Source organism: Sarcophilus harrisii, chromosome 2, assembly GCF_902635505.1.
Source record: "Sarcophilus harrisii chromosome 2, mSarHar1.11, whole genome shotgun sequence".
NCBI lineage: Eukaryota > Metazoa > Chordata > Mammalia > Dasyuromorphia > Dasyuridae > Sarcophilus > Sarcophilus harrisii.
Genome location: NC_045427.1, coordinates 373,428,187 through 373,453,790, shown reverse-complemented (window position 1 = coordinate 373,453,790; position 25,604 = coordinate 373,428,187). Strand labels below are relative to the sequence as shown.

General features: G+C 39.9%; 3 protein-coding genes across 5 annotated transcripts; 1 reads left to right on the top strand and 2 right to left on the bottom strand.

Moving 5' to 3' along the window:
• Window positions 1-1,260: 1,260 nt before the first annotated feature.
• On the bottom strand, window positions 1,261-16,371 carry IK (IK cytokine). 2 transcript variants are annotated; one of them, XM_012551050.3, is made up of 20 exons: window positions 16,356-16,371; window positions 16,072-16,138; window positions 15,266-15,358; window positions 14,854-14,913; window positions 14,047-14,214; window positions 13,724-13,838; window positions 13,457-13,527; window positions 13,315-13,361; window positions 11,710-11,873; window positions 11,484-11,592; window positions 8,204-8,243; window positions 7,627-7,852; window positions 6,983-7,001; window positions 6,512-6,590; window positions 5,791-5,871; window positions 5,518-5,575; window positions 2,490-2,578; window positions 2,220-2,328; window positions 1,949-1,983; window positions 1,261-1,438 (listed from the first exon to the last, which is right to left on the bottom strand). In XM_012551050.3, exons 1-20 carry the CDS (start codon window positions 16,369-16,371, stop codon window positions 1,411-1,413), a joined length of 1,674 nt encoding a protein of 557 aa, XP_012406504.1. In that variant the 3' UTR covers window positions 1,261-1,410. The 2 variants fall into 2 exon arrangements, with proteins under 2 accessions (XP_012406504.1, XP_012406507.1); XM_012551053.3 differs by having other exon boundaries at window positions 5,791-5,878; window positions 6,522-6,590.
• Window positions 16,372-16,620: 249 nt separating this feature from the next.
• On the top strand, window positions 16,621-18,153 carry NDUFA2 (NADH:ubiquinone oxidoreductase subunit A2). The gene is made up of 3 exons (XM_003756615.4): window positions 16,621-16,921; window positions 17,256-17,362; window positions 17,837-18,153. The coding sequence occupies exons 1-3, from the start codon at window positions 16,818-16,820 to the stop codon at window positions 17,926-17,928; spliced, it is 303 nt and encodes a 100-aa protein (XP_003756663.1). The 5' UTR covers window positions 16,621-16,817; the 3' UTR covers window positions 17,929-18,153.
• TMCO6 (transmembrane and coiled-coil domains 6) lies at window positions 18,108-25,183 on the bottom strand. Of its 2 annotated transcripts, XM_031953402.1 has the most exons (12): window positions 24,947-25,183; window positions 24,062-24,174; window positions 23,726-23,838; window positions 23,271-23,454; window positions 20,979-21,083; window positions 20,781-20,866; window positions 20,421-20,537; window positions 20,046-20,157; window positions 19,670-19,856; window positions 19,350-19,444; window positions 18,908-19,075; window positions 18,108-18,517 (listed from the first exon to the last, which is right to left on the bottom strand). In XM_031953402.1, the coding sequence occupies exons 1-12, from the start codon at window positions 25,029-25,031 to the stop codon at window positions 18,371-18,373; spliced, it is 1,512 nt and encodes a 503-aa protein (XP_031809262.1). In that variant the 5' UTR covers window positions 25,032-25,183; the 3' UTR covers window positions 18,108-18,370. The 2 variants fall into 2 exon arrangements, with proteins under 2 accessions (XP_031809262.1, XP_031809264.1); XM_031953404.1 differs by lacking the exons at window positions 23,271-23,454; window positions 23,726-23,838; window positions 24,062-24,174; window positions 24,947-25,183 and adding an exon at window positions 21,328-21,430.
• Between the last annotated feature and the right edge of the window lie 421 nt (window positions 25,184-25,604).

Here is a 25,604-nt window from a genome sequence, read left to right as displayed (position 1 = left end):
TTCTTTAGGAACAATTCTAAACTCCATGTCAGCTTGAAGCAGTTATGGAAGAATGATCTTCATCTTTATTCCCAGCTCAGAAATATGCCATAGAAATTCCAAGAGTGGGGAATGATGTAAACTCTGAAACTAGCTTATTCAGTTCCCTTATCAGCAAATGCTAAAAGGAGACTCCATCCCATCCCCACTCCTTTTGTTACTTCTCACATTTATCATCTAAGTATTAAGATAATGTAGTTTCAATTAAAAGAGATTATTCTTTTGACAGTTAACTCTACTTGGTATTCTCTATCTTCAAGAAAAGCTGAGAAAATTCATCATATACTATGCAGATCTATTGCTTTCTCCCACACTGATGAGGTCCTCAGTAACTGGATTGGGTTGGCAAGAGAGAGATCGCAGCATTAATAGAATTAACTGCTTCCCAGACCAGGGCACTGATTAGAGATCAATTTGACCCCATAGTCCCACCCTCTGTGGAGTTCATGGGTATTCAGTCAAACCCTTGAGTTTGAATTTCCCTTAGAAATCTGCTCAGGGCTCATGTCATCTTTGCTGAATCTCCCTGCCATAGTCTCACCCTTCCCCCATGCCATGTGATGTCTCTCCTCTCATGTCCCACCAGGTCTTATGGTATCTCTCTCCAACCTCCACTGTGTCTCTATTCTTGTAACTTCATTATTGTTAAACCCCTTTCCTTGCTAATTATATGCTCTCCCAACTCTATTTCATTTTTATCACTTCTAGTATCTATTGTGTCTTTTCATTTTGCCTGTAACCTTTTCCTCCTTTTCCAAAGTGAATGGTCATCATGGTTTCTTCACACGACAAACCCCAACTGCTGCCTACACCAATCTCACGTTTTGGTGCTGAACCCCAAACATATCATTTGGAATCAGCAATTACTCTCCTAAATCACATCAACACTTCTTAACTGTCCTTTAACCACACAGTTCAGTGATGAGGGCTCTGCTTTTAGAGCTTTGCTTCTAGCTCTGCCTGCCCCATCTTGTGTTTCCACAATTTCTACAAGTGGGAAACAACTACTTTGTTCTACCAAAGCTAGTTTATAAAGTATATAATTAAAATGTCTTTACACATGTAAATTTTTGTTCCAAATATATGCTAGAAATTGTGAAATGAGAATATGGTGAAACCGATCCGCTTAGTTTTTCCAAAATCCTCAAGAAATAGAATTGTCCTCATTATCATCCACATCTTTCCCTTCATACAATCTCTTCAGCAAAAAAGAAAAAAACAAAGGGTTAACATGAATTTTAATAGTCAAAACAACAATTTCATACATACATACACACAAATACTGCAGCCTCTCTAAAGAAAGTGCAAAGGGAAGAAAGAAATTTGAAAAATATCCAGGTAAGTAATCCTTCCAGGAACCAGAGCGGCAGACTAATATTTTGGTCTTTTGACCTCAACCCTGCAAGAGAAAATGAAATAGCATCAAGAATTAACACACTTGGGATTTCTTTGACAAAAAGACCTAACTCAGTTTCAATTGATTAATGATGGAAATAAGCAGCTACACCCAAAGAACACTAGGAAATGAATGTAAACTGTTTGCATTTTTGTTTTTCTTCCTGGGTTATTTCTACCTTCTGATCCAATTCTCCCTGTGCAACAAGAGAAGTGTTCAGTTCTGCACACATATACTGTATCTAGGATATACTGCGACATATTCAACATATATATAACTGCTTGCCATCTAGGGGAGGAGGTGGAGGGAGAGAGGGGAAAAATCAAAACGGACGTGAGTGCAAGGGATGATGTTGTAAAGAATTACCCTGGCATGGGTTCTGTCAATAAAAAGTTATTATAATAATAAAAAATAAAAATAAATAAAAAGAATTAACATACTTGAAAAAAAATTTTTAATTAAAAAAAAAAACTCAGTTCCATCCCTTAACCAAAGAAAAATATAACTTCTTACCCATCAGCCTCCATTTTCTTTCTTTTCTCAATAATCTGCAAAAAGAACAGAAATAATTATAATACGCATTTCAAGCCTATATTGACTAGTAAGAGAGTGTAGAAAAGGGTCTGGAACTCTGAGAAACAGAATGAACTATCCTAAGCCCCTCCTATCTATAAGGAATAATCATTCTGGAATTTCCTTCCAAAATCTTTCAACCCCAAGCCTTCAAGGATGAAGCATCTGAATGTCTGTTCTCACCTATAGCTTCCCATCTCCTTATACTCACCGCACTGATCTTTTTCCATTGTCGATCAAGCTCTGCCTTGTCATTTGTTTCTTTGAAGCGTCTGGTTTTCCGACCTTCTGACATCTTGATGCCATACTGGAAAGCAGCTCTACATATAGATAAGAAAGTTAAGAGTATCATTATAGTGAGATTGGAAAGAACAAGATTCAAAGTAAGGGCCCTAAGTGAGAACTAACCTCACCAAACTGTGTCCTCCTCCATACCCTTCTCCCTGCTCCCAAAACCTTGTTTAGTTTCAATACTACTCACTTAGGCAAAGCCTCTTTGTTGTTCATATACTCGCTATACTCTTCCTGAGTATCAAAGTCCCAGCGACCTAATGGTCCCTTCTTGTTACCCTGTAACCAAAAAAAAAAAAAAAAAAAATGGTGGTTAGCACAAGAAATCTTTATAGTTTGTAGTATGGGGCTAATGAGCCACATTTAACACCATTCCAGGACAGAGCCTAGAAAATATAACAAACTCGGATCTTTTTCTAGTTCTAGGCTTCTTTGAACATAAAAGGGCTGAAATAATCAATTACTCCAGATAATTAGATACCCAACCATCTCCTGTCTTTTCCAGTAAAGAAGAAAGATTAAAGCAATCTTATTTGCTATTCCATTAATAACTGTGTTTAAAAATATGAGAAAATCTTGAAACTTGGCTAAAATGATTTAAAAAGCAATTGTATTCACACCTCCCCACCACCACCATCTTGAGCCTAAGTTCAAAAAAATAATTATTATTTTTAAATGGCAGCATAAGCATCATTAAGGTAAAAATGTTTTTGACTTATTTTTCTGTAGAAAACTAAGTAATTCCGTTAAGTCAACTAATTCTACCACTATTCAGGATACTGTTAGTTTTCTCAATGTATCACTGAATGCTGCTAGTGGAAAATAAGACATACACTTTAGTCAGTTAACTTGCTCTTTTTCCTACAGAAAAATATAGCGCTACAGCCTATAGCCAAGATGTAACATTTTGTAAACATACACACACATATATATAATTTTCCCTAGGTACATGTAAAATGATTTTTTGCCATTGTTTTTTAAATTTTTGAGTTCAGATTCTCTCCCTTCCTCCCCCCACTCACAACCCCCCAGTAAGGAAAGAAAATGTGAAGTTATGTAAAACATTTCCATAAAAGTCATGTTATGTGTGTGAATGTCCATCAGTTGGGGAATGACTGAATAAGTTGTGCTATATTAATATAACAGAATATAATTGTTCTATATGAAATGATGAGCAGGCTGATTTCAAAAAAACCTGGAAAGACTCACATGAACTAATGCTAAGTGAAGTGAGTAGAATCAAGAGAACATTGTACATAGCAACAAGATTATGTGATGATCAACTGGGATGGACATGGGTCTTTTCAACAATAAGGTAAATCAAGTAAATTCCAATAGACTTGGTATGGAAACAGTAAAAGAGCCGTTCCCATTCAGAGAGAGAGAACTATGGGAATTAAACGTGGATAAAAGCATGGTATTCTCATCCTTTTTGTTGTTATTGTTTTGTTTTTTTTCTCACTTTTGATCTGATTTTTCTTACACAGCATGACAAATTGGGAATATATTTAGAGGAACTGCATGTGTTTAATCTACATTGGATTGCTTACTGTCTAGGGGAGGAGGGAAAAAAATCTGGAACACAAAGTTTTGCAAGGGTGAATGTTAAATTATCTTTGCATATATTTTTTAAAATATAAAGCTATTATAAAAAATTTTTTTAAAAATAAGTAAAAAAGTCATGTTGTGAAAGAAAACACAGATCTCTTTCCTCCTCAAAAAAATAAAGTTAAAAAAAGTATGCTTCAAATTGTTTTCAGACACAACCAGTTTTCTGGGTATGGATAGTATTTTTCATCATAAGTCTTCAGAGTAGCCTTGGATCACTGTATTCTTGAGAATAGCAAAGTCATTCACACTGGATCATTCCACAACACTGCTATTACTTTGTACACAGTACATTTCACTTTTCCTTGAACTCATGGAGGACTTTTCAGGTTTTTCTGAGAGCATCCTGCTCATCATTTCTCACAGAACTATACTATACCATCATAATCACAAACCACAATTTATTTAGCCATTCCCCAACTAATAGTCATCCTCTTAATTTACAATTCTTTACCTTGAGAGCTGCTATAAATATTTTTGTACATAGAGAGGTCCTTCTTTTTAAAAAATCTTTTTGATATCCCTGGTTAATAGTGGTATTATTAGGTCAAATAATACACATGATTTTATAGCTCTTTGGGCATAGTTTAGTTCATATCTTTTGATCATTTATCAATGGAGGAATGGCTTTTTTTGTTTTTAATAAATTTGATTCAGTAACCTATACATTTGAGAAATGAGGCCTTCATCAGAGAAACTTGCTTCAAAATTCTTTTTCCACTTATTACTGCTAACTGAATCCTCCCCCCATTTATTCTATTTTCTCTTTCCTTTCTCCCTGATCCCCTTCACTGCTACAGCCATCTGTGTACTCGTTTTAGTTTGCTGATTTCCCAAGGCCCTCTCACCTTACTGACAGATCTTTCTTGCTGACCTTCCAAGTCATCTTAAGTGTCTCTAGCCTGAAAAATCTAGAAACTCCCAGTACTGCCACTGATTCAGAGGCCCAAAGTTTTACTGCCATAGTTGCAGCTACATTAGTGTGGCCAATACTAGGACTGTGAACTGGATTCCCACCCTGGTGCTGAAAGATCTTGCCTGCTGAACTTTTAAATTAACTCTGGCTGAAAAATGTTCCACTCCATCTTTTTGTGTGTTCTAATACTCTAAAATTTGTTTAGATTCATTATTTAAATAAATCTGGACCAGTTTGAGAGAAAGCTTGATAAGTTTCTGCCTTTACTTCACCATCTTGGCTGGATGTACAGGTTCAATATAGCCCATTCTTTTTTTTTTTTTTTAATTATACTTTTATTTACAAAACATGCATGGGTAATTTTTTCAACAGTGACCCTTATAAAACCTGTTCAAATTTTCCACGCCTTCCCTCAACCCTTTCCCTCCCCTAGATATCTGGCAGGTACTTCAATACATGCTAAATATTATATAATGCATTCTTTTTTTTCCCTTGTAAGGGTATTCTTTTTTTTTTTTTAATAACTTTTTTATTGACAGAACATATGCATAGATAATTTTTTACATTATCCCTTGCACTCAAATCTGTTCCGAATTTTCCCTTCCTTCTCTCCACTCCCTCCCCTAGATGGCAGGCAGTTTTATAAATAAATATTATAACGCATTCTTAATGTATTAATCTTTAATAGACATACCTGATCCATTTTGCTATAATCTACCTCCTCATCACTGTCCACAGCCATGTCATCCATCCTAAAAGGCAAAGAAAAGACACATCCTCTAATCATCCATGACTGCCTAGGAACCAGACTAGTTCCTCTGACCTTTAAAACTTCTTACTTTCCCTACTTTCTTGTTGATTCAATTAACACTGACAATCCTGACATCTTCTTATTAGCAGTTTCAGTCTTCCAACCCCACCCCACCCAATATCCTACTTCCCACTTCCCAGATAAAGCCTTACTTACGTGGCTGGATAACACTCTGCATAACTGTTGGACATGCCAAAGAAATCTCCCAGCTGCTTCTTATCTTCTGGTTTCTTTAGTGTGTGCTCTGTTAAAAGTATAATAACAAGTGCCACAGGAAATAGATGCCTATTACCATATGTCCACCAGGAAACAGCTTTTGGTACATGAATATAATGGAATATTACTACACTGTATGAAATACTATGATTGCACAGGAAAGGAAAAATATGAACTGAACAGAAGAAAATAATATGCACAATAACTAAAACAATCTCTATGGAAAAACAAAACAACCAAATGCTAGAGAAATTACAATGAACAAGCTTGGCCCCAAAAAGCAGGTATAAAAGTGTATCTCTTTTCCTTTTTTGCAAAGGTAGGGGACTCATAAGTTTAAGTGGTGAGAGATATGATGATGAGATTTGTTTAACTGATTTCTTTTTATCATTTGTTAATAGAAATGGCTCTCTGAAAGGAAAATGAGGGATATACTGAAACAAATGATAAGAGTCCAGGCAAAGGAAGGGAAAGAGAACAAAATAAGAGGATAAAAGTCATAGAAAAACTGTAATCCTAAAGAGAGAATGATTGCTATAAACATGTCTTCTAGGGAAGAAGGCAACTCTCAAGTCAAACCATAGCTTTGGGGAAATCAGAAACAAAGTACAGCTAAAAAGTTTTTTAAGAATTCATAATTCTGTGTTATATTAAAGGATATGATTCACCACCTTCCCAACCAGCAGAACCAGCAAACTTTTCATTGATGGACTTTATCAACTCCTTGGCGGATCCAGGACCTATGAGTAAAAGACTATATGATTCTTCTTAAAGCAAAAGAGACTTGAGCCAGGACCCAACCTCACCCAAGCCCAATTCTTACAAAACTGAGTAGAATGAGATTCTCAGCAACTTCCATGTTTCCTCTAGCAATAATTCCTGTATTCCGCTACTACTACTATGCAAACACCAGGGTTCATTTTACGTCATATAACTAACCTACACTGATTCCTTTGAGCAATCATGGACACTGTTGCCCAGAATCAAACAGCACCATGAATACCAACTCTTAACATGTGTAATGTGTGAGAATTTTAAGCCAAGGTCAAATTAAAGACAGGAGCTGAGATGCAGGCCTCTAACTCTTCAGAACACTTTATGACACCTACTTAACAACATGAATATAACTTACCTTTATCAATATCAATGGGCTGAAAAGGGAAAAAAGAGAGTAAGGTCAATATCAAATATCAAAAATACCTACTTTTAATTCTCGATCACATTCAGCAAATCTACTATCCTTTTCTTCCTTTCTTAACCACTTTCCCAAATATCCACTACTTTTATGGTTTTTCCCAATCGGTTAGGGTTATACTGTGGGGATATCTTACTTCCTGCTACAAACAGTTTTTCTAAAGAATAGGGCTGCCATTCATCCTTACATATTACTACCATCCAGTACTTGCTCAATGCAAGTATAAAAATCTGTTACCAAAGGTATTACTGCCTCACATCATGAAAATTTTCCCAAATTGATCAAAGACAAAACAATCTTCTAATCATTATTCTGATTCAAGGAGTGGGCCTATGCCCCTAATTCTCTCTCCTCTCTAAATTCCCATTCTCTACTTACACCACCACCCCTAAGTCTGCAAAAACAAGATACTATTTACTATGTGGAGAATTTTCAGATTATACTCCATTTACCAAGGAAATTACATTAGATCTCTCCAAAAACTTTTATAGGGACTACCATACGGAAATCTATATTTAGCCAGGATCTAAAATTTGTCTATCTTCTTCCTTGTGATAAAAATCCTGAAACTCATGACTCACCTCGTCATCCACTTTGGGCTTCTCAAAGTAACTGTGTCGCTTTTTCTCCTCTTCTCTTTCCCGATCACGCTCTCTTTCTCGGTCCCTCTCCCGGTCCCGTTCTCTTTCTCTTTCCCGTTCTCGGTCCCGATCTCGATCTCGCTCCCGTTCACGGTATCTTTCCCTTTCTTTTTCCCTTGGAACCTTAGTTGTTGATGGTACATAATCTCCAACATCTTCAAAAATGCTGAAAAGGCATAGACCCAGATGTGAATAGCTCCCAAAAAGTATGGAATCTACTATGTCTTTGGATTCCTGGACTAAGTTTCCCATAGACTTCCAGAACAGCTGATCACCCACAAATTTCTCTTTCCACGATTATTTACATTAAAAAATAAAATCTATATTTTCTTGGTGTTAGGGTAAGGGAGCTTCCAGAGGGGGGAAAAAAATTGGAATTCATATATACAATGCTGGAAACTATCTTTACATATAATTAAAACAATAGAATACTATTAAGTAATAAAATGAATAATTAAACTCTATATTATGGAGGGACATCCTCTCTCCCTCCAAAAAAATAAACTAATATACATACTTCATGTCAGCCTCCGGAGGTTTCTTTTCATCCAGCTTTCCTGTAAAATAAGAATAGGAATAAGAATAACATGGTAGGGCCATTTCATTCCCAGTGTCAACATCAGTTCTTTTTAATATTATAGAAAAAATATGCAAAAAAACATGGTTCCTCACTCTCAGAAATAATGGAATGAGTCATGTATTAAAAAAATCAGTATGAATTTATTTCACTTGATTTTTTTTGTTAAAAAGTAATGGTCTGCAACAGGATAATTTCAGAAAGGCCTGGAGAGACTTACACGAACTGATGCTGAGTGAAATGAGCAGGACCAGGAGATCATTATATACTTCAACAACAATACTATATGATGACCAGTTCTGATGGACCAGGTCATCCTCAGCAACGAGATCAACCAAATCATTTCCAATGGAGCAGTAATGAACTGAACCAGCTATGCCCAGAAAAAGAACTCTGGGAGATGACTAAAAACCATTACATTGAATTCCCAATCCCTATATTTATGCACACCTGCATTTTTGATTTCCTACAGGTTAATTGTACACTATTTCAAAGTCCAATTCTTTTTGTACAGCAAAATAACGTTTTGGTCATGTATACTTATTGTGTATCTAATTTATATTTTAATATATTTAACATCTACTGGTCATCCTGCCATCTAGGGGAGGGGGTGGGGGGGTAAGAGGTGAAAAATTGGAACAAGAGGTTTGGCAATTGTTAATGCTGTAAAGTTACCTATGCATATATCCTGTAAATAAAAGGCTATTAAATTAAAAAAAAAAAAGAAAAAAAAAAGTAATGGTCTGAACAGGATGATTTCAGAAAGATCTGGAAAGACTTACATGATCTGATGCTAAGTGAAATGAGGACCAGGAGATCATTATATACTTCAACAACAATACTATATGATGATCAATTCTGATGGACGTGGCCCTCTTCAACAATGAGATGAACCAAATCAGTTCTAATAGAGCAGTAATGATTAGAACCAGCTACACCCAGCGAAAGAACTCTGGGAAATGAGTATGAACCACTTCATAGAATTCCCAATCCTTCTATTTTTGTCCGCCTGCATTTTTGATTTCCTTCACAGGTTAATTGTACACTATTTCAAAGTCCAATTCTTTTTGTACAGCAAAATAACTGTATGGACATGTATACATATATTGTATTTAGCTTATACTTTAACATATTTAACATGTATTGGTCAACCTGCCATCTGGGGGGGAGGGAGGAAGGAGGGGAAAAATTGGAACAAAAGGTTTTGCAATTGTCAATGCTGAAAAATTACCCATGCATATATCTTGTAAATAAAAAGCTATTTAAAAAAAAAAAAAAGTAATGGTCTGGGCCACCTAAATAGCACAGTGAATGGCATATTGGTCCTTTAAGTGAGGAGGATCTGAGTTTCAGCCTCAGATACTTAACACTTCCTAGCTGTGTGACCCTGGGCAAGTCTTTGCCTCAGAGAAAAAAAAAAAAAGTAATGGTCCTACAGGCAGCTAGGAGTCCAAGTGGATAAGAGTACCAGCCCTAAAGTCAAGAAAACCTGAATTTAAATCTGGCCTCAGGCACTTACCACTTCCTAGCTGTGTGACTCTAGACAAGTCACTTAACCTCAATTGCCTCAGCAAAAAAACAAAACAAAACAACAAAAACAAAAGTAATGGTCCTATTGCTTGGGGGAAATTTACTGAGAAAAGAGAAAAAAAAAAAAGAAATATTTAAAAATTTTAAAAAAACTAATAGAAAAAAAATCAAGAACAAAACCCTACCAGTTACTGAAGGCTCAAAAAGAGCAATTAGCAAACAATAAAGAGATAGAAAGCAGGAAGCCAGATAACTATGGAGTCAAAATACAGAGAATATTAAGAATAAAAGAGTGAAAAAAAGTTTTTTAAATTGGGGGAAGACAGTTCCAGGCTAGTCTAAAAAGATTCCAAGAATTCAAGGAGGACAAGAACTGAGAAAAAAAATCCATTGGATTTAGCAATTAAGAGTTCACAGGTACCCTTTGGGAGAAGAATTTCAGAACAAAGGCCAGATTTCAAGAAGCCGAGGAAAAAGTGGTGAGCAAAAAGAGACATCTGGTATGGACTATAACTTTATGAAAAAACATTTCATCACAATGAAAAGATACTTCTAGCCATCTATTTTTATATGTTGTGCTAGGTAATGTAGAAACTGAATTAAATAGAAAGTCAACATAGGAATATTTATACACCAAAGTCTATCTCCTATAGTCCCTAGCACAAGCTCTTACACATTCAGTAAGCACTACGTAAATACTTATTGGCTGCTCTTTGTAGTGGCCAGAAACTGGAAACAGAGTGGATGCCCATCAATTTGGAGAATGGCTGAATAAATTGTGGTCTATTAATATTATGGAACATTGTTGTTCTGTAAGAAATGACCAGCAGGATGATTTTGGAAAGGCCTGGAGAGACTTGCATGATCTGATACTCAGTGAAATGAGCAGAACCAGGAGATCATTATATACTTCAACAATACTATATGATGATCAATTCTGATGGACATGGCCCTCTTCAACAATGAGATGAACCAAAACAGTTCTAATAGAGCAGTAATGAATTGAACCAGCTACACCCAACGAAATAACTCTGGGAAATGAGTATGAACCACTTCAAAGAATTCCCAATCCTTCTATTTTTGTCCGCCTGCATTTTTGATTTCCTTCACAGGTTAATTGTACACTATTTCAAAGTCCAATTCTTTTTGTACAGCAAAATAACTGTATGGACATGTATACATATATTGTATTTAGCTTATACTTCAACATATTTAACATGTATTGGTCAACCTGCCATCTGGGGGAGGGGGAGGGGGATGGAGGAAGGAGGGGAAAAATTGGAACAAAAGGTTTTGCAATTGTCAATGCTGAAAAATTACCCATGCATATATCTTGTAAATAAAAAGCTATAACAATAATTAAAAAAAAGAAATTAAAATTTAAAAAAAATACTTATTGGCTGGTTAGGAGGAAAGCGTGTAAAGTAAGCACCATCAACATTGTTCTCAATATGCCTCATACTGGAATGCTACTTCCCAAACTGGTCAGGGAGAAAGAAATATATGTTCCAGTCTCGACTCAATTCTGATTCTGAGAATATCCTGTGTCCTGATTCTCAAGGCCCTCTCTGACTTGCACAATGACTCTAAGTCAAATATACCAAATAAACTTATTGCTTCCTAACATTGCATGTCACAAGATTCAGTCTCCAAAGAAAATTAAGGTCTTTCTCCAAGACCATTCAGAAACCTTTGTCTTTCTTCTTAAGTTTCTTATTCCGGGTGCCCTGCCGCAAATAGGAAAGGATCTGTGTCAGCTTGCTGATGACGATATCATTTGTGGTCAGTGTGGTCTGGGCCTGAAAATCCCAAGAAGAAAACAAGTCAACCAACTAAGAAAAGACCAATTTTAGAAGGAAAATATCCCTCCCACATTTCCTACAAAGAGTAGTCCTAGAGAATATCAGTGCAGGTACCTCCATGGTAGGACAATCAGCTTTGCTTCGGATAAGTGTAGTAGGGATGTCTGTGTCTGCATACTCATCATCCAGATCCACCACATAGGCCATTCTGCCTGGCAGAAACAGCTCATTTCTTTCATAAGCTTTGTTCTTGAAGAGCATACGGTAAACGTTGCGGCCTAAGAGGGCATAATTAATAAGTAAGCATTTACCAATTGCCTACTGTGAACATGGCACTATCATATCATATCAGTCTTAATCTTCAAAGAGGGTATAATGTAATAGAAGAGGCAAATCTAATAAAAATAAAAAAATGCTTTAAGAAAAAAGAAAAGAAAAAGAAAAAAATGTTAAAATACATAGTGCTATCAGAATCAGAAAAGGTTAGCAAATAGAAAAACCAATGTTTGAATGGGTTGTAAAGGTGTTTTTATAAAGGAGATTGACAGATAAGCAATAAAAAAGAGATCGACAAGTCTTGAAGAATGAATAGAAATTGGACAGATAAAGAAAGGAAGAGTATTTCATTTAGGGGGAGGAGATAAGAAAAACAATACTACAGAGGGAGGAAAAATTAAGGCAAGAGACTAAAAAACAGATTACTTCTTAGGGAGGAGTGGAAAATAAACTTAAATAGTTAACTGAGTAACAACTTAAAGGTAACAAAACACTTCATGTAAATCATAGATAGGGAGATTCCTACAGGCAATGATTTCTCTATTCATGTTTAATATCTGATAGTTTGAGATATTCTATAATTTGGCCAATCAGAACTTAAAAGGATAAGATACCTTTAACAGGAGGTATCTTTTTTAACAGGAAAATTTATGCAATAGCCAAACCCAGGAGTTATAAATAGTAACTTATTTTCCTTCCAATGAGAATTGTTCTTCACTAACCTCCACTAAAAGATTCTAAGCCTTGTAACTTGCCATAGAAGCAAAAGATACAATCTCTCATATAATTATTTGTCTCAACAGTAATGTAACTGGGATATTTTGGCTATATTTGAATGATTTCGAAAGCAGTCCTTACAGTCAGATTAGTGATGATTTTGCTGTACAATGAGTTTTTCAAGCAAATGTTCATAGTATAAACAGAAAAGTAGTAAGGAATACCAAAGGTATTATAAAATTTAAAACTTTATGCAGGTCTTGACCAACCTTTGTCTAAGTTTAAAGAGTATGTAACATATTCCAATATATGCTTTACAAAATGTGACTTAAAGTCACTTAAAAATTACTTTACGAAAAAGTGCCACTGTTTTCCATGTTCATTTGGAAGGATATATAGTTGATATTAGAATAACTCTCAAACTGATTTTGATGGTATATGAAAAAGGAGACAAGATCTATAAGGAATTAAAACTTGGTTTAAAGCAGTGTAAAAATGGCATTCAATGTTCAGTATTCAAAGCATGTACTTAGAAATACTTTTTTCTGGGAGGAAAAAAGAAACAACAAATGTGTGGAATTTTCAAAAATTCTGCCATAATTGCACAATTATGCTACATTTTTACTTGATGGTATTTAAGATTCTGATAAAATCTAGCCTTGTTGAAAACAAGAAATGTCAAGGCTAATGCCTTGTTGATTTAATAGACAACATTTCTGCTCTTACCCAAACGAGTCTTAAATTCAATTTTATTCTCAGGATCTTCATCTTTCCTTTTAAAAAGAAAAAAAAGAAGCCATTAGCCAGTTCTACCATTAGTCCAAATCCTGCCCTTCCAGCTCTACAATCTTCCCCCTCATACACTCACTTTGTTTCCTTCTGAGGTTTCTCCATCATCTCCTCTTCTTCCTTCTCTTTGCTGGCAATCTCAGCTCGAACCTAAAGGAAAAATAAGAGGTGTGGCTGGGACAGTACTATCCCCTAAAACTCCACCTTTAATCTTTATAAATAATGCTACAACACAGCCAGAGACTGGTTTCTTCCCCATCCACCAAAGCTCCCCTTCTTGGAAACCCAAAGACATTCAGCATTCCAGTAACATCCACAACTCAAAAAGAACACAAAATCATCTCACCTTCTGAAGAAGGGCAAAATCCAACCCTTTCACCAAATGAGTGTGTTCCATGTCACCACCCAAGAATTTGGACTCTTGGATCAACTGTCGCCTCTTCTCTGCAGCAGATTTATCACTATACAACAAAAGGAACTATCATCAGATCAATCTAGTATTATTGCCATAGGGCTGGTATAGTAGTTTGGTTTAGGTGGGAGGAGGCCAAAGTCCACATTAAAAGATACTCAAGTCTAGAAGAATTAAAATTTTCCATAATTATGCAGCTTCACAGGACCTGATGTGGAAATTAAATTTTAAATGAACCAAGGCTAAAGTCTACTCACGCCTCAGCAGTAGGTCCCACAGCTCTGTAGTTGGCAGTGGTACTGATCAATTCTGTTTCCTCATAATCCTTGTTGACACCATCTCTCCTTTCTTTGGCACGGTCCCGATACTTTTCTGCTAGCTCCCTTTCACGTTCAATTTCTTGTTGACGGAGTTTGGCATAGTAACTATGAATGAGAAAAAAGCATGTAAAACATTCAAATGTAAGTGAAGCAAATTTGTTCCTGCCTATTGCTTGGACTCTGTTCTCTACATGTCTATCCACTCTACTCATACACAAACTTCTCGGCCAAAATTCACACTCCCTATAATACACCCAATTACTTACATACCCTCTCACAGCATTTTCTTTCTCTGTATGATGAAATTTACTCTGCAACGGAAAGCAATACCTAATGCTTTCCCAGTCATTGCTTATTCACCTTCAAATTACTAAGTATCTACTCCCATTAAGCCACAAAGCTGCAGAATATTATTTGGATTTCCAACTCTTTATAAATTTCAGCTGAATACCTCTTGATTCTTGTTGACCTACACCACCCTGCTCCAACTACCCAAAACAAAGAAAGAAAAAGACCCAGGCCCAGAAGAGAACTTTTGCAATTTCTAAAACGAAAATTCTGTAAAAGCATATATTTACCCTATTAGGCATAAAATCTATAGAAAGCTTCCAAAAAAAAGAGTAATATTTCATCTTTTTAGAGCTATACTCCTATATATCCAACTCTTATAATCCAACTTAATACCATTTACAAGTAAGGACAATGTCCACATTAAGATCTAACTTCCCTTTCCCTTCCTTTCACCTTTTCTTTTTCCTTCTTCGTGCTGCTGGATCTTCATCCTCGTTGTATTCCCTTGGCATTCTACAAAAAAGCAGAAAATCCAAACATAACAAATGCTACCACATCCTCCCAAATCCCAAGAGGAGGCCTCAGAGGCAAAGATATTAAAGCTGAGCAGAAAGAAGTCCCAAAGGAATATATTTTAAACCCAACCCAACCGCAGCCTCAACAGAATAATCCCTCCTTCTACCCTCTACTTTCTTAAATGTTTTCCTATAGGAAAGTATGCAATGAGAATAGGTTGGAAATAAGAAACAACAGCCTCCTCCTATCCTCTACTTTCTTAAATGTTTTCCTATAGGAAAGTATGCAATGAAAATAGGTTGGAAATAGGAAACAATAGGAAATAGGTTGGGAATATCCATCAGCTTACTCATGATGTCGAGACTTGGATGGTGGTGCAGATGTGGGTGCAGCTCTAGGTGTCATGAGAAGCTTCCTAAAGTCTTCATTGGTGAGTTTGGATCTAGTGAAACAAAGTACAAGAGTATCAAATATGGAGTGACAAATTAGCACTTCCTTTTAGCACCTCTTTTCCCCTGAGATACTTATTACTTCTTTACACAATGAGTAACAGTAAAAAAAAAAAAAAAAAAAAAAAACTATTTCGAGGATCCTTGATTTAATCAGTGCAGGTAATTGACAAAAGCCGCAAACTTTCCACATTTGTTTTATTAAATAAGGTTCTTGCCATGAATGAAAAAATTCATCACCTGGCAACCAGATTTCTGCTTAAACAAAACAAGTCTTTCCAAATTGTAAAGATCCAGAGAGATGATCTAGTTCAAATTCTTCTTCAAAAAATAACGAAACCAAGTCCAGAAAGATTAAATAACTAGCTCATGATTATGCGAGCCACAGCAAGCAAAACCCAGACGACAGATACTAGGTCCTGACTGCAAAACCTGCCTACTACATACAGCAGGCACTATTTTCCTGAGCTAGTGCCCGTTAGTCACACAGACTTCACTGACACTAGCATACGTGAAGTTTTAAGAGGACCTGTTTATTAAGTTCAGTCGGCATGAACTTTAAGAGTCCAGAGTCACTTTTTCGAACAGGGCGTAGGAGGTGCATTCTAAAGCACAAGTTCAAAAGCCCGTAACCCCAACTTGGGGTCCCACCCTTCCAACGGAGCTGCCTCTATTCTCGACCCCTCCCCGCACCAGTCACACTTACTGGTGGAAGGAATGAGGATCGTCCACATCGTGGCCATCCGGAGCTAGCGGGTTGGAGAACGGTTCGCCTAAAGAAAAGAAAAGATTTAATCCTCCCCATCTCCTCGCTTCGCGCCGCGCTAGCCGGACCCCAGAGACCCAGATCGGGCCCGCGAAAAGAACCCTCTCTCGCTCCCATCGAGCCTGGCCCTGGCAGTCCTAAATTGACCACAGGGAAAGTTCTTAATACTAAGGGTTGACCCGAGGGAGAGTCCTAAGGGGGAAGGAGTAGACTCCCGCACTCACTGTCTCGTTCCGGCATCTTGACTCGGGTTTCTGTACCCAAAACAAACGACCAGGTAGGAAGAGCAGACTTAAAAACGAGTTACCCACAATTCATTACGCACTATAACCCACAATTCTCTGCGACGAAATCGACTTCCGCCTTACGCTTAGTACCACCTTCCCTACGTGTCATTACCATAGCAACTCCGCTCACGTAGACGTGAACTAGTCTTCTACGGAAATGAACGGGCCAGTAACCCGCCAGACCTCTCGATAATTCTAACGTGATTGGCTGAATGTCACTTTGGTTATCACTCTCCCCACCCCTTCCCCCGCATCTGGCCAATCCTGCAGGAGGACAGACAACTCGCCGGAGACCAAAGCAGATTGGCGAGGTGAATGATAGCTCTCCGTGATTGGCCGTACTAGCGCTTTCCCTCCGGAGACTGAAGGAGTAGCGGTGTTCTGCAGTCTTTGGGAAAGATGGCGGCCGCCGCAGCCCGCGGAATTGGTTCCAAAGTAGGCCAGAACCTGAGAGAGATCCGCATCCACTTGTGCCAGCGCTCGGCCAGCAGTCAAGGAGTGAGGTGTGGTTGGACGGCGTTGCTTGGACGGGTGGGACAAGCTGGGCGGAGGCCGAAAGGTCACGACCTCGCGAGGTCATCTTGCATCTCTTGTGCGGGTGGTTTGGGGGAGTCAGTGGAGGGGAAGGAAAAGGGGAATGGGAACAGGAGGAGGGCGCCCCTCTCTGACAGACCCCAAGTCACTTGGTTCAGTCACGCCGGCTCTCTGATCGTTAGTGTTTAGTAAACCGGGGAGGATGTGCCTTTAAAACATCTCGTTACATAAGTATCGAAGCCTCCCCCATCTCAAAGCAGCGTAAAAAAGGTGAGCGACTTCCACCCTTACTCCCTCCTTCAGGGACTTCATTGAGAAACACTATGTGGAACTAAAGAAAGCGAATCCCGACTTCCCCATCCTGATCCGGGAGTGCTCCAAGGTGCAACCCAAACTATGGGTCCGCTATGGTGAGCTGGAGCTTGGGGCCACACGGGAGGGGTGGGGAGCACTGTAGCCCATTGTTTTTTAACAGGTTTCAACCCCAGAAAGACTCGATGCAGCCCCACATTACAACTGTAAATAGGTTTTTCTAACGGGAGAATCATAGGCATAATCCTAAGAGCCACGTCAAACCCCTGCTCTTGGGTTTTCTGCCCCCATAGGGGAGATGGAACCAGAGGCTTGGCCCCTTTGCCTTACCACGTAGCTCTAGTGTACCCACACATAACCTTAAGGATGTAGTTTAACATCAAATCTAGTTGGAATCTTTAATTTACACATTATCAGTAAAAAAAAAAAAATAGGAAAACATTCCAACCCATGGTAGTTCTTTTTTTTCAGAATGTCAGTAAACAGTCTATAATACATCTTGTGTTTAATATGGCCCATTTCTTCATTCAGTGATACATACATAAAAGATGTTTCCTAACTTTTATTCTCAGCTTTTGGCCAGGAGAAGAATGTCTCCTTGAACAACCTCAGTAGCGAACAAGTGGCTACAGCACTAGTGAATGTGATGAATAGCAAAGCCTGAAGTCTCAAGAAAACATATTAAGAGCTGCCTCAGAGCTTTGGCTCTGATGGACCGGGAATGAAATATTCACATATTTTAAAATTCTTTCCATGTAAACCTTGTATTGTAATTGAACTATAATTTTTCTGAATGTTCCCTTTACTCCCCCATCCCCAAACATACACATTTATCCACCAATATTGTGACTGAAGAAATTTAATGTAATACAACTTGTCAGTTCTAAGAGAAGCTGTGATATATGAAAGAGGGAAAAGAAGGGGCAGGGGGAGGGGCAGGGGCTGAGGTGGGGTGGAGGGAAGACAGGAAATGGGACGGGATTCTGAGCAGCCAGGACCTGGTGCCCATTTAGTCAACCCTGAAAGGAAACATAATTGGAGCATAGACGATAACTTTTGAACCACAGAAAAACAGGGCTGGCCCATACAAGCAAGAAAGGGAGAAGTTATGGCAGTGCCAATGCATTCGGTACAAGTGAACTTCCTCCCAGTGCCACCTCCTGAAGAGCTTGTATGCGTTCTTGGAGGTCAGGCTCTTCTTTGTGTTTCTCCAAAGCCTGTAGACCAGCATGCTGTAAGAAGTCCTGAGCTGCCTGTTTAGAGGAGACAAGAAAGTTTTTGTGATGAGGCATGGATGTGCCATATTTTCTACACTGAATGATGGGGATTGGGAGGGAAGGAGATTTCTGCTGGGGAAAGTAGGGCAGGGAAAGCATATATGCCTATAAGTAATATCAGTGCTGGTTAGGATGGGGGTCCTATCTTAAATTTTTTTTTTTTTTCTGAGGTAATTGGGGTTAAGTAACTTGCCCAGGGTCACACAGCTAGGGAGTGTTAAGTGTCTGAGGCCAGATTTGAACTCAGATCCTCCTGATTTCAGGGCCAGTGCTTTATCTACTGCACCACCTAGCTGTCCCCTGGAGTCCTATCTTTAGCCTATGAAACTCCCAAAGTGTGGAACCTGAACCTGAATCAAAACCCACCTCAGGCTGGTGTACAAACAGCAGTTGCAACAGCTCCAGGCTCTGTCCTACCACCTCAGAATCAGAAAGGGTCAGGATATCTAGCATGTGGGGGAGTACTGGACCAGGCCAGAGCCTTTGGCAGTAGAAAGGTCCCTTCTCAGCAATGTTGCACAGGATTGTGAGCACCTACAAACACAATAACATTTAACATTTGTATAGCACTTAAACATTCTAAAGAGCTTTCTTCAGTACTTCATTATATTTGTTTTACAGATGAAACTGAGGCTTCAAATAACCAAACAACATCTACACTCACAGGTACTAAGGTTCAGAGGAAAGCACCCTAATTGCCAATTCCTATTTGTTTCCTGCTATACAATACTACTAAAAATCGAAAAGGACAACACAAACTCTTGTGTTCCTAACTCATAAATCAACAAATGTGCTAACCACTACTTACCAGTATGCGTACCACCCGTGAAATAGGTAAGAGTTGCAAGAGGGGAGCAACCAGATCCAGGGACAGCAATGCTGTGCAGAGGCCAGGATCTTTTACTAGAGAAGAGGCACCATGACCAGGTTACTCACAGAACTCAAGTCCAAGCAAGTAAGTTATAGTTACAAGAGCATGGTTACACATGTGTTATAAGGTAATAAAACACCTTTCTAATCATCCCAAACTCATTTTAAGCTAAGAAGTCCCCAGATGTGTGGAGAAGCTACTATTACTTTAATGAGACAAAAATCACTGCAGTGAATTCACTTAGCCCCATCACATACCAGTGAGGTTATTGAGGACCCAGAGGCACTCAGGAACCAGGCTAGGTTGGTGCTGGATGAAGAACTCCATTAAGATAAACATGGCCACTATAATTCGCTCGTCTGCAAAATCTACTCGTACCCCTGCATCTGCTGCTCCTTCCTCTGCCAGCAAGTTACCAAAGCAACGAAGAACTGGGCAGGCCAACTGCAAAGGCAAGATGGGTGGTAGCAGGAAGGACAAGGGGTTAGTTGGTGATTCAAGGCCAGGGGAATATTTAACAAGAAGGGAGGACACCAAGGATATCCTATATAACGACATGTCACCCAAGCAGGGCTTAAGACACACCTGGTTCTTCTGGGTAGTAAAGAATTCCTCAGTGACACCTCTACCTACCAGATCCAGTCCTGTATCCACAGATCCTGAGGCAGCCCTAGCCAAGTCCATCAGCAATAGCCCCAGAGTGGACAAAGCTCCTCGGGAAATGAGCAGTGGATTATTCACCTGGCTGGAGTAGAGAAGGAAGCATAATCATGTCCCCACATCCCAGATCCCTAAGTTAGACTAAGCCATCAACCAAAGTCAGTATGAACTCTGGGCCTTACTACACAGAGAACTAAAGAAGAATAATAGTACTTAAAATTATTTTCAAAGCCTAAAGAAAATAGGCTTAAAGAAAATAAGATGGGAATTTAGCACTGTCACACCCCACTCCCTGCAGTCTCAGCAAATACTATGCTAAGTGGCATTCCTACTTTGAGCCCATGGTACCTGCAGATAATGTAGTGAAGGCACCAGGCAAACTCCACAGCAACACTAGCCCCCAGCTCTGGGGTAGGGTGTAGAAGTCGAAGCATGTTTGGGAGAATGGCGGAGTCCAAGACAGAGCTGCCAATCAAAGGGGCACAATAAATTGGAGTATGAATGAAAATACAAGGTTCTCCTCAAGATCCCACTGTAAATGAAAATGACACTCAAACTTGAGGCCCCTCTCAGGATTGGAAGTTAGGAAAGTAAACCAGAAACAAACAGTACACTCAAAGTAAGTATACTTACTGAGCCTGGGGCTCACCTTTGTCCACCAGTCTCCCCTCCCATGCTGCTGTCCCAAATGAAAGAGGATTTACTTACGGGATGATTTCTTTAGGAGCTTCATTGGCCTGCAAAAGTTGTGACAAGGTATAGCCAAGAGCTTCCAGAACAGCTGCATGGGGGGACTGGAATAAGACAATGTAGATCTTAATGAAGGAACAGAAAGAAAGCAGTGTCTAGAGCCACCCTCCCCAAGCAGTAAAGGCATGCAGAAGTGAAGAGCATTGGATCCCTCACCTGGATGCATAAAGCAAGAGCTGGAATAATGCCCTGCGGAAGAAGCTGCCTCCTCACAGCCTCACTCTCCACAGCCAGATTGCCTAGTGTGTAGAGACATAGCTCCTGAGAACAGAAGGGGACAAGAAAGAATTCTGAGGTTTTCCCCTTCCCCAGATTAAGAAGAGGGGAATCCTTGAAACATTTTTATCAACAAATTCTGAGCCCAGGAATTCTACATTTCAACAAGTGAACACTGGCCACCCCCAAGGTTCTGCCCAAGCCCCTGAGGGATCAATCAGACTGGACACATGAGCAGACTTGTTTATCCCAGTGCACCAGTAATCAGAAGCTGAGGATCAGTACCTACTCGTGCCTTATACCACCGCTTTAGTTAATGCTAATAATATGACTTTCAAAGGAAATGTGACATAATGTGGGTCCAAGAGTCACTGATTTTGATACTAGGTCTTGCAGTGGGATGGCAGTGGGAGACAGGGTTTCAGGCATCTGAGCAGTGGATTGACAGACATGAGTCTGGAACCAGGCCCTTGGATCCAAATTCCATCACTAGGTGTCTGACCTCAAAAAGACCAAGAGGAACACAGAGAGAAAACAAATTAAGTCATTCTTAAGGATAGTAAACATCTGATTAATGTACCTGCTGGCAAAGGTAAAGACCAAAAGTGGCAAGAGAATATATTCCCCATGATATCCCCGTGATCCAATATTTCCTTTGTCAGGAATTTAATCTGAAAATCTTATCAAAATAATAATTTAAAAAATTACACAAGGCTATCACAGCAATATATGTAATTTTAAAAAATAAAAACTTTTTGTAGGAGAATGGTTACATAAATTGTTCCATATAAATGTAATAGAATATAATAATACAATTAAGATAAACAAGTATAAGGTTTGCAAAAAAAAAAAAAAAAAAAAAATCTGCTACAATGCTACTGGATTTGGGGGTCAAAGAACCTGGGTCCCAGTTCTGTTACCTGTGAGACCTTAAGTAAATCATTTAAGCTCTCTGGCCTGTTTCCTCATCTGTAAAATGAAGAATTTTGACTAAATAGTCTCTGAATTCCCTTCTAGCTTTCACTCTGTGGAACCTTTATGAAAAAAATATAAACTGAAAAAAGCATAACCATAAAATATAATACACATTAATACTACATGTAGTGGGAAATGAATGACAAGAAATGGACCAAAAATCCTGATGAAGACTTAAGCAATTATATTTAATATTTTTATGTCACAGACTCCTTTAGCAGTCTGGTGAAGCCTATGCCTCCTCAGAATAATGCTTTTAAATACAAAAAAAAATTTAGGATTGCAAATGAAATACTAAAATAGAGTTATCAAAATATTTTTTTTTTAACATTCACAGACCAGAGAGAACTCTAGGTGCAGACTGAAGCATACTTTTTTCACTTTACTTGCTTTTTTGCATGTGGCAACAAGAAATATGTTTTACATGACTTCACATGTATAATTGATATCGTATTGCTTGCCCTCTCAAGGGTGGAAGTGGGGTTGGAGAGAGAGCTGGGAAATCAAAACTTTTAAAAATGACTGTTAAATTTAATTTAGTTTTTTAAATATGTCATGGGCCTCAGGCTAAAAACATCTAACAGAAAGGGATGACAAAAATTCATATAATGCTTTTTAAAAAGCTGGACTAATTTCATAACAACAAGCCAGATCAGAAATTGTCCTGCAATTTATAATCTTACAGATTTTCCTGGACACTGAAAGGTTAAGTGATTATGTGACCTAAGTCACATAGTATATAACAAAGAAAAGACTTGAATTCAGGTCTTGACTCCTAGGTCAATTCCCTATCTACACCATTCTGCCTCTCTTATATGATGTTTTATGCATTGGAATGAATTTAAATGTAATAATTAGTAAACAAGTTTAATGACTTATTGAAGTTCAATGTTAAATTTTAACAAAAAACTTTTAAAAGCATATATATTCCAAAAGAGTCATTTAAAAGAGCTATTTAAAGTCATAAAAATGGAAGCTACATAGAAACATTATCTCTGGAGAATCCAAAATGAAAGGGAAAAAAAAGGATAAATGGAGACAATAAGTACAAAGTAAAAAGAACTCCAGAATTGGAATGTAGGACCTAGGAATCTCAGTTCTACTAATACCATATGGGACCCTTGGCTAGATAACTCATATATCTGGTCCTCCATATCGATCATTCATCACTATTGAACTAGTGATCTCTAAGAACCCTCTTTTGACTCCCCCACACACACTAAGTGAAGGATTAAAGGGAATAAGGTGAGCTCTTACTATGAAGTCAGCACTGTGCCCAGAAAGGTATGTGAGGAGGTAGGATGTGGAAGGCAGGCAGGCTTCTGCCACATTCGGCTGGTCAGCATGGGAGAGTTCATGCAGACATCGAGCTGCCTCCATCTGCAGTGAAGCCCAGTTGCTAGTCAGGAGTCCGATGAGTGTACGAATACTGCCTTCTAGCCTGTAATACCAAATATTAGAATTTGGCTCAACCCATGCAATAAGTCTCTTCCAATCTCCCAACAAAGCAAGATTCAAATCTCAACTCTTAATATGTAAATAGCTCTGAGACCTCAGGCAAATCACTTTAATTCTCAGGGTCTCATTTCCCCTCTCCAGAAGAAGAGTTGGACTAGACAATCCGATGAAATCCAACCATTTTCCTAATCAAGATCTGCTTTCCTAAGTCTTCACACCCCAGGTATTCTAGCCACTGAAATAAGAGTACTGACCTGATAAAAGTCTGCTGTGTCTCAGGATGCTGTAGGCTATGCCGTAGGCTGATTAAAGCCTTCTCCTTCTCCTTCTCCGTTCCCCTTTGAGACATCCGGAGTAAGTGTAGCACCTGTGGAGTAGTGGAGAGTTAGTCACAGAAGAGATAGAGCCCAGTAATCTTTAAAGTATGTAAACAATTAAATAACCCCAGGTTATTTATAACCCTGGGTTCTCTTAACCAAACCTAACAACCTATTAAGCACCAGTAGCAGTCAAGATGTTTTGTATTCATTTGGATAGTGTTTCAAGAGAACTCTTGGTCATCGAAGAAATAGGCTACAGCATTAACTCACCTCCAGCTCTTCCAGGGGCTTATTCTGGAATTCATCCCTGGGTTCTTCCAGGTCACTGTCCCTCAGCAATCTCTTGCTGACCAGGTGCTGTTCCCGCCTGGCCTTCCTTAAAGCTGGAGGAAAGAGGCCAGGAGCTCAAATCCAAAGTGGGGAACATGGGGGAATCAGGTTAAGGCTAGAGGATACACAGACCAAAGGATCAGGCCCCAAGTGGGAGAATATGGCCAAGAAGTTTAGGCCAAAGCTGAAGGCCAGAAAAGTCGGAGGCCAGAGGTTGGGGGGTCACAAAAAGGTTCAGGTCAAGCCAAGTCTGGGGGTGGGAGGGGTCGGCAGAAAGAGTCACAAGGGCCAGTGGGTCAGAAGGGGGGGGGGGGGGGAACACACAGATTGTAAATGAGCAAGGGGGAGCAGCCGAGGAGGAAGAATGGAGGTTAAGGGGGATCAGAAGAGCAGAGAGGAAAATGGGAGTTATCCGAGGAGGCCAGAGCTGGGGAGGGGAAAGGGGGCGTCACAGGGTTCTGGGGCTCTCGGTAGTAAGATCTGAAAAGCCAGGGACGGGCAGGAGGGGGGGGGGAGGGGCATGTTACAGATCTGGAAGGAGAGGAGGGAAATCAAATTTACCAGGGCCTTTGGGCAGATCCCAGAGGCAAGATAGGGGGATCGGAGGATCCGGGGGCCAAGAGTAGGGATCAAGGAGGCCAGGATGGGGCTGAGGGGGGGGGGGGAGGAGAGTGGATGCGAATCACAAGGGTCAGGAGCTGTCGGGAGGGGGCAAAAGGGGTGGGGGGAGGGTAAAAGGATTCAGAGGCTCTGGGCTGGGGGCCATCGAGCCTAGGGGGAGGATGCAGCCCCGGAGCACCGCGGCCCCTCCGGCGCGGGCCGCACCTGCCTCCCGCTCCCGCCAGCGATCCCGCTGCTCTTGCAGATTGTAGCCGTGGGCCCGGAGGCGGCCGCTGCGATGATTCCACATGACCCCAGGCGCTCTGCGGGCACAATAGGACCAGGCCTAGGACGGGAGGCTGGCAGCGGGCGGCGGCAGAGGCGGCTGGGGGAGGAGGAGGAGAAAGAGAAGAAGAAGGAGGAGGGGCGGGAGGCGCCTAGACTCGCCCTACAGCTGCACTTCCGGTGGCGGGGGGTCGGGCGGGGCTGCGGCGCGCAGGGCGGAGCCTCCGAGGGCCAGCGCGGCTTGCTGGGGCAAATCTGGTTTCGCTTCCCTAATTCGCGACTTCCTAAAGGAAGTTACTTTTCCGGTCTCTCCCCGGTCTGCCAGGCCCGATCCCTCTCCCCGTGTCCTAGGCGCTCCCACCCCGCCCCATTCCTGCGGCTCCGGATGCCGCCTCCCACCGCGGGAGTCGGAATAAACAAGCGTAGGCAGGAACCCTTTCACTTAGCAAAAGTAAATGGGCTTCTTGTCTAGAAACTGGCGTCGGTGAGCCCTCCGTGAGGATGCGCAGTGAATGGGGGACAGCAGCAGGAGTCTGAAATCCCGAACAAACCCTCAGGCTCGTCATTTTCTTCCGAAAATGCGGAATTGTTAGAGAGA

Excerpts from the sequence above, each read along its gene's own strand:
- IK (XM_012551050.3), bottom strand. Across the intron at positions 11,593-11,709 it reads CTGATTGTCCTACCATGGAG|GCCCAGACCACACTGACCAC; the intron begins GTACCTGCACTG and ends TGGGATTTTCAG. Across the intron at positions 1,984-2,219 it reads AATGGAAAAAGATCAGTGCG|ATTATTGAGAAAAGAAAGAA; the intron begins GTGAGTATAAGG and ends TTCTTTTTGCAG.
- NDUFA2 (XM_003756615.4), top strand. The coding sequence starts at position 16,818 with ATGGCGGCCGCCGCAGCCCGCGGAATTGGTTCCAAAGTAGGCCAGAAC. Across the intron at positions 16,922-17,255 it reads GCCAGCAGTCAAGGAGTGAG|GGACTTCATTGAGAAACACT; the intron begins GTGTGGTTGGAC and ends TCCCTCCTTCAG. Across the intron at positions 17,363-17,836 it reads CAAACTATGGGTCCGCTATG|CTTTTGGCCAGGAGAAGAAT; the intron begins GTGAGCTGGAGC and ends TTTTATTCTCAG.
- TMCO6 (XM_031953402.1), bottom strand. The coding sequence starts at position 25,031 with ATGTGGAATCATCGCAGCGGCCGCCTCCGGGCCCACGGCTACAATCTG. Across the intron at positions 19,076-19,349 it reads CACGGGTGGTACGCATACTG|GTGCTCACAATCCTGTGCAA; the intron begins GTAAGTAGTGGT and ends TTGTGTTTGTAG. Across the intron at positions 18,518-18,907 it reads TGTTTGTACACCAGCCTGAG|GCAGCTCAGGACTTCTTACA; the intron begins GTGGGTTTTGAT and ends TCCTCTAAACAG.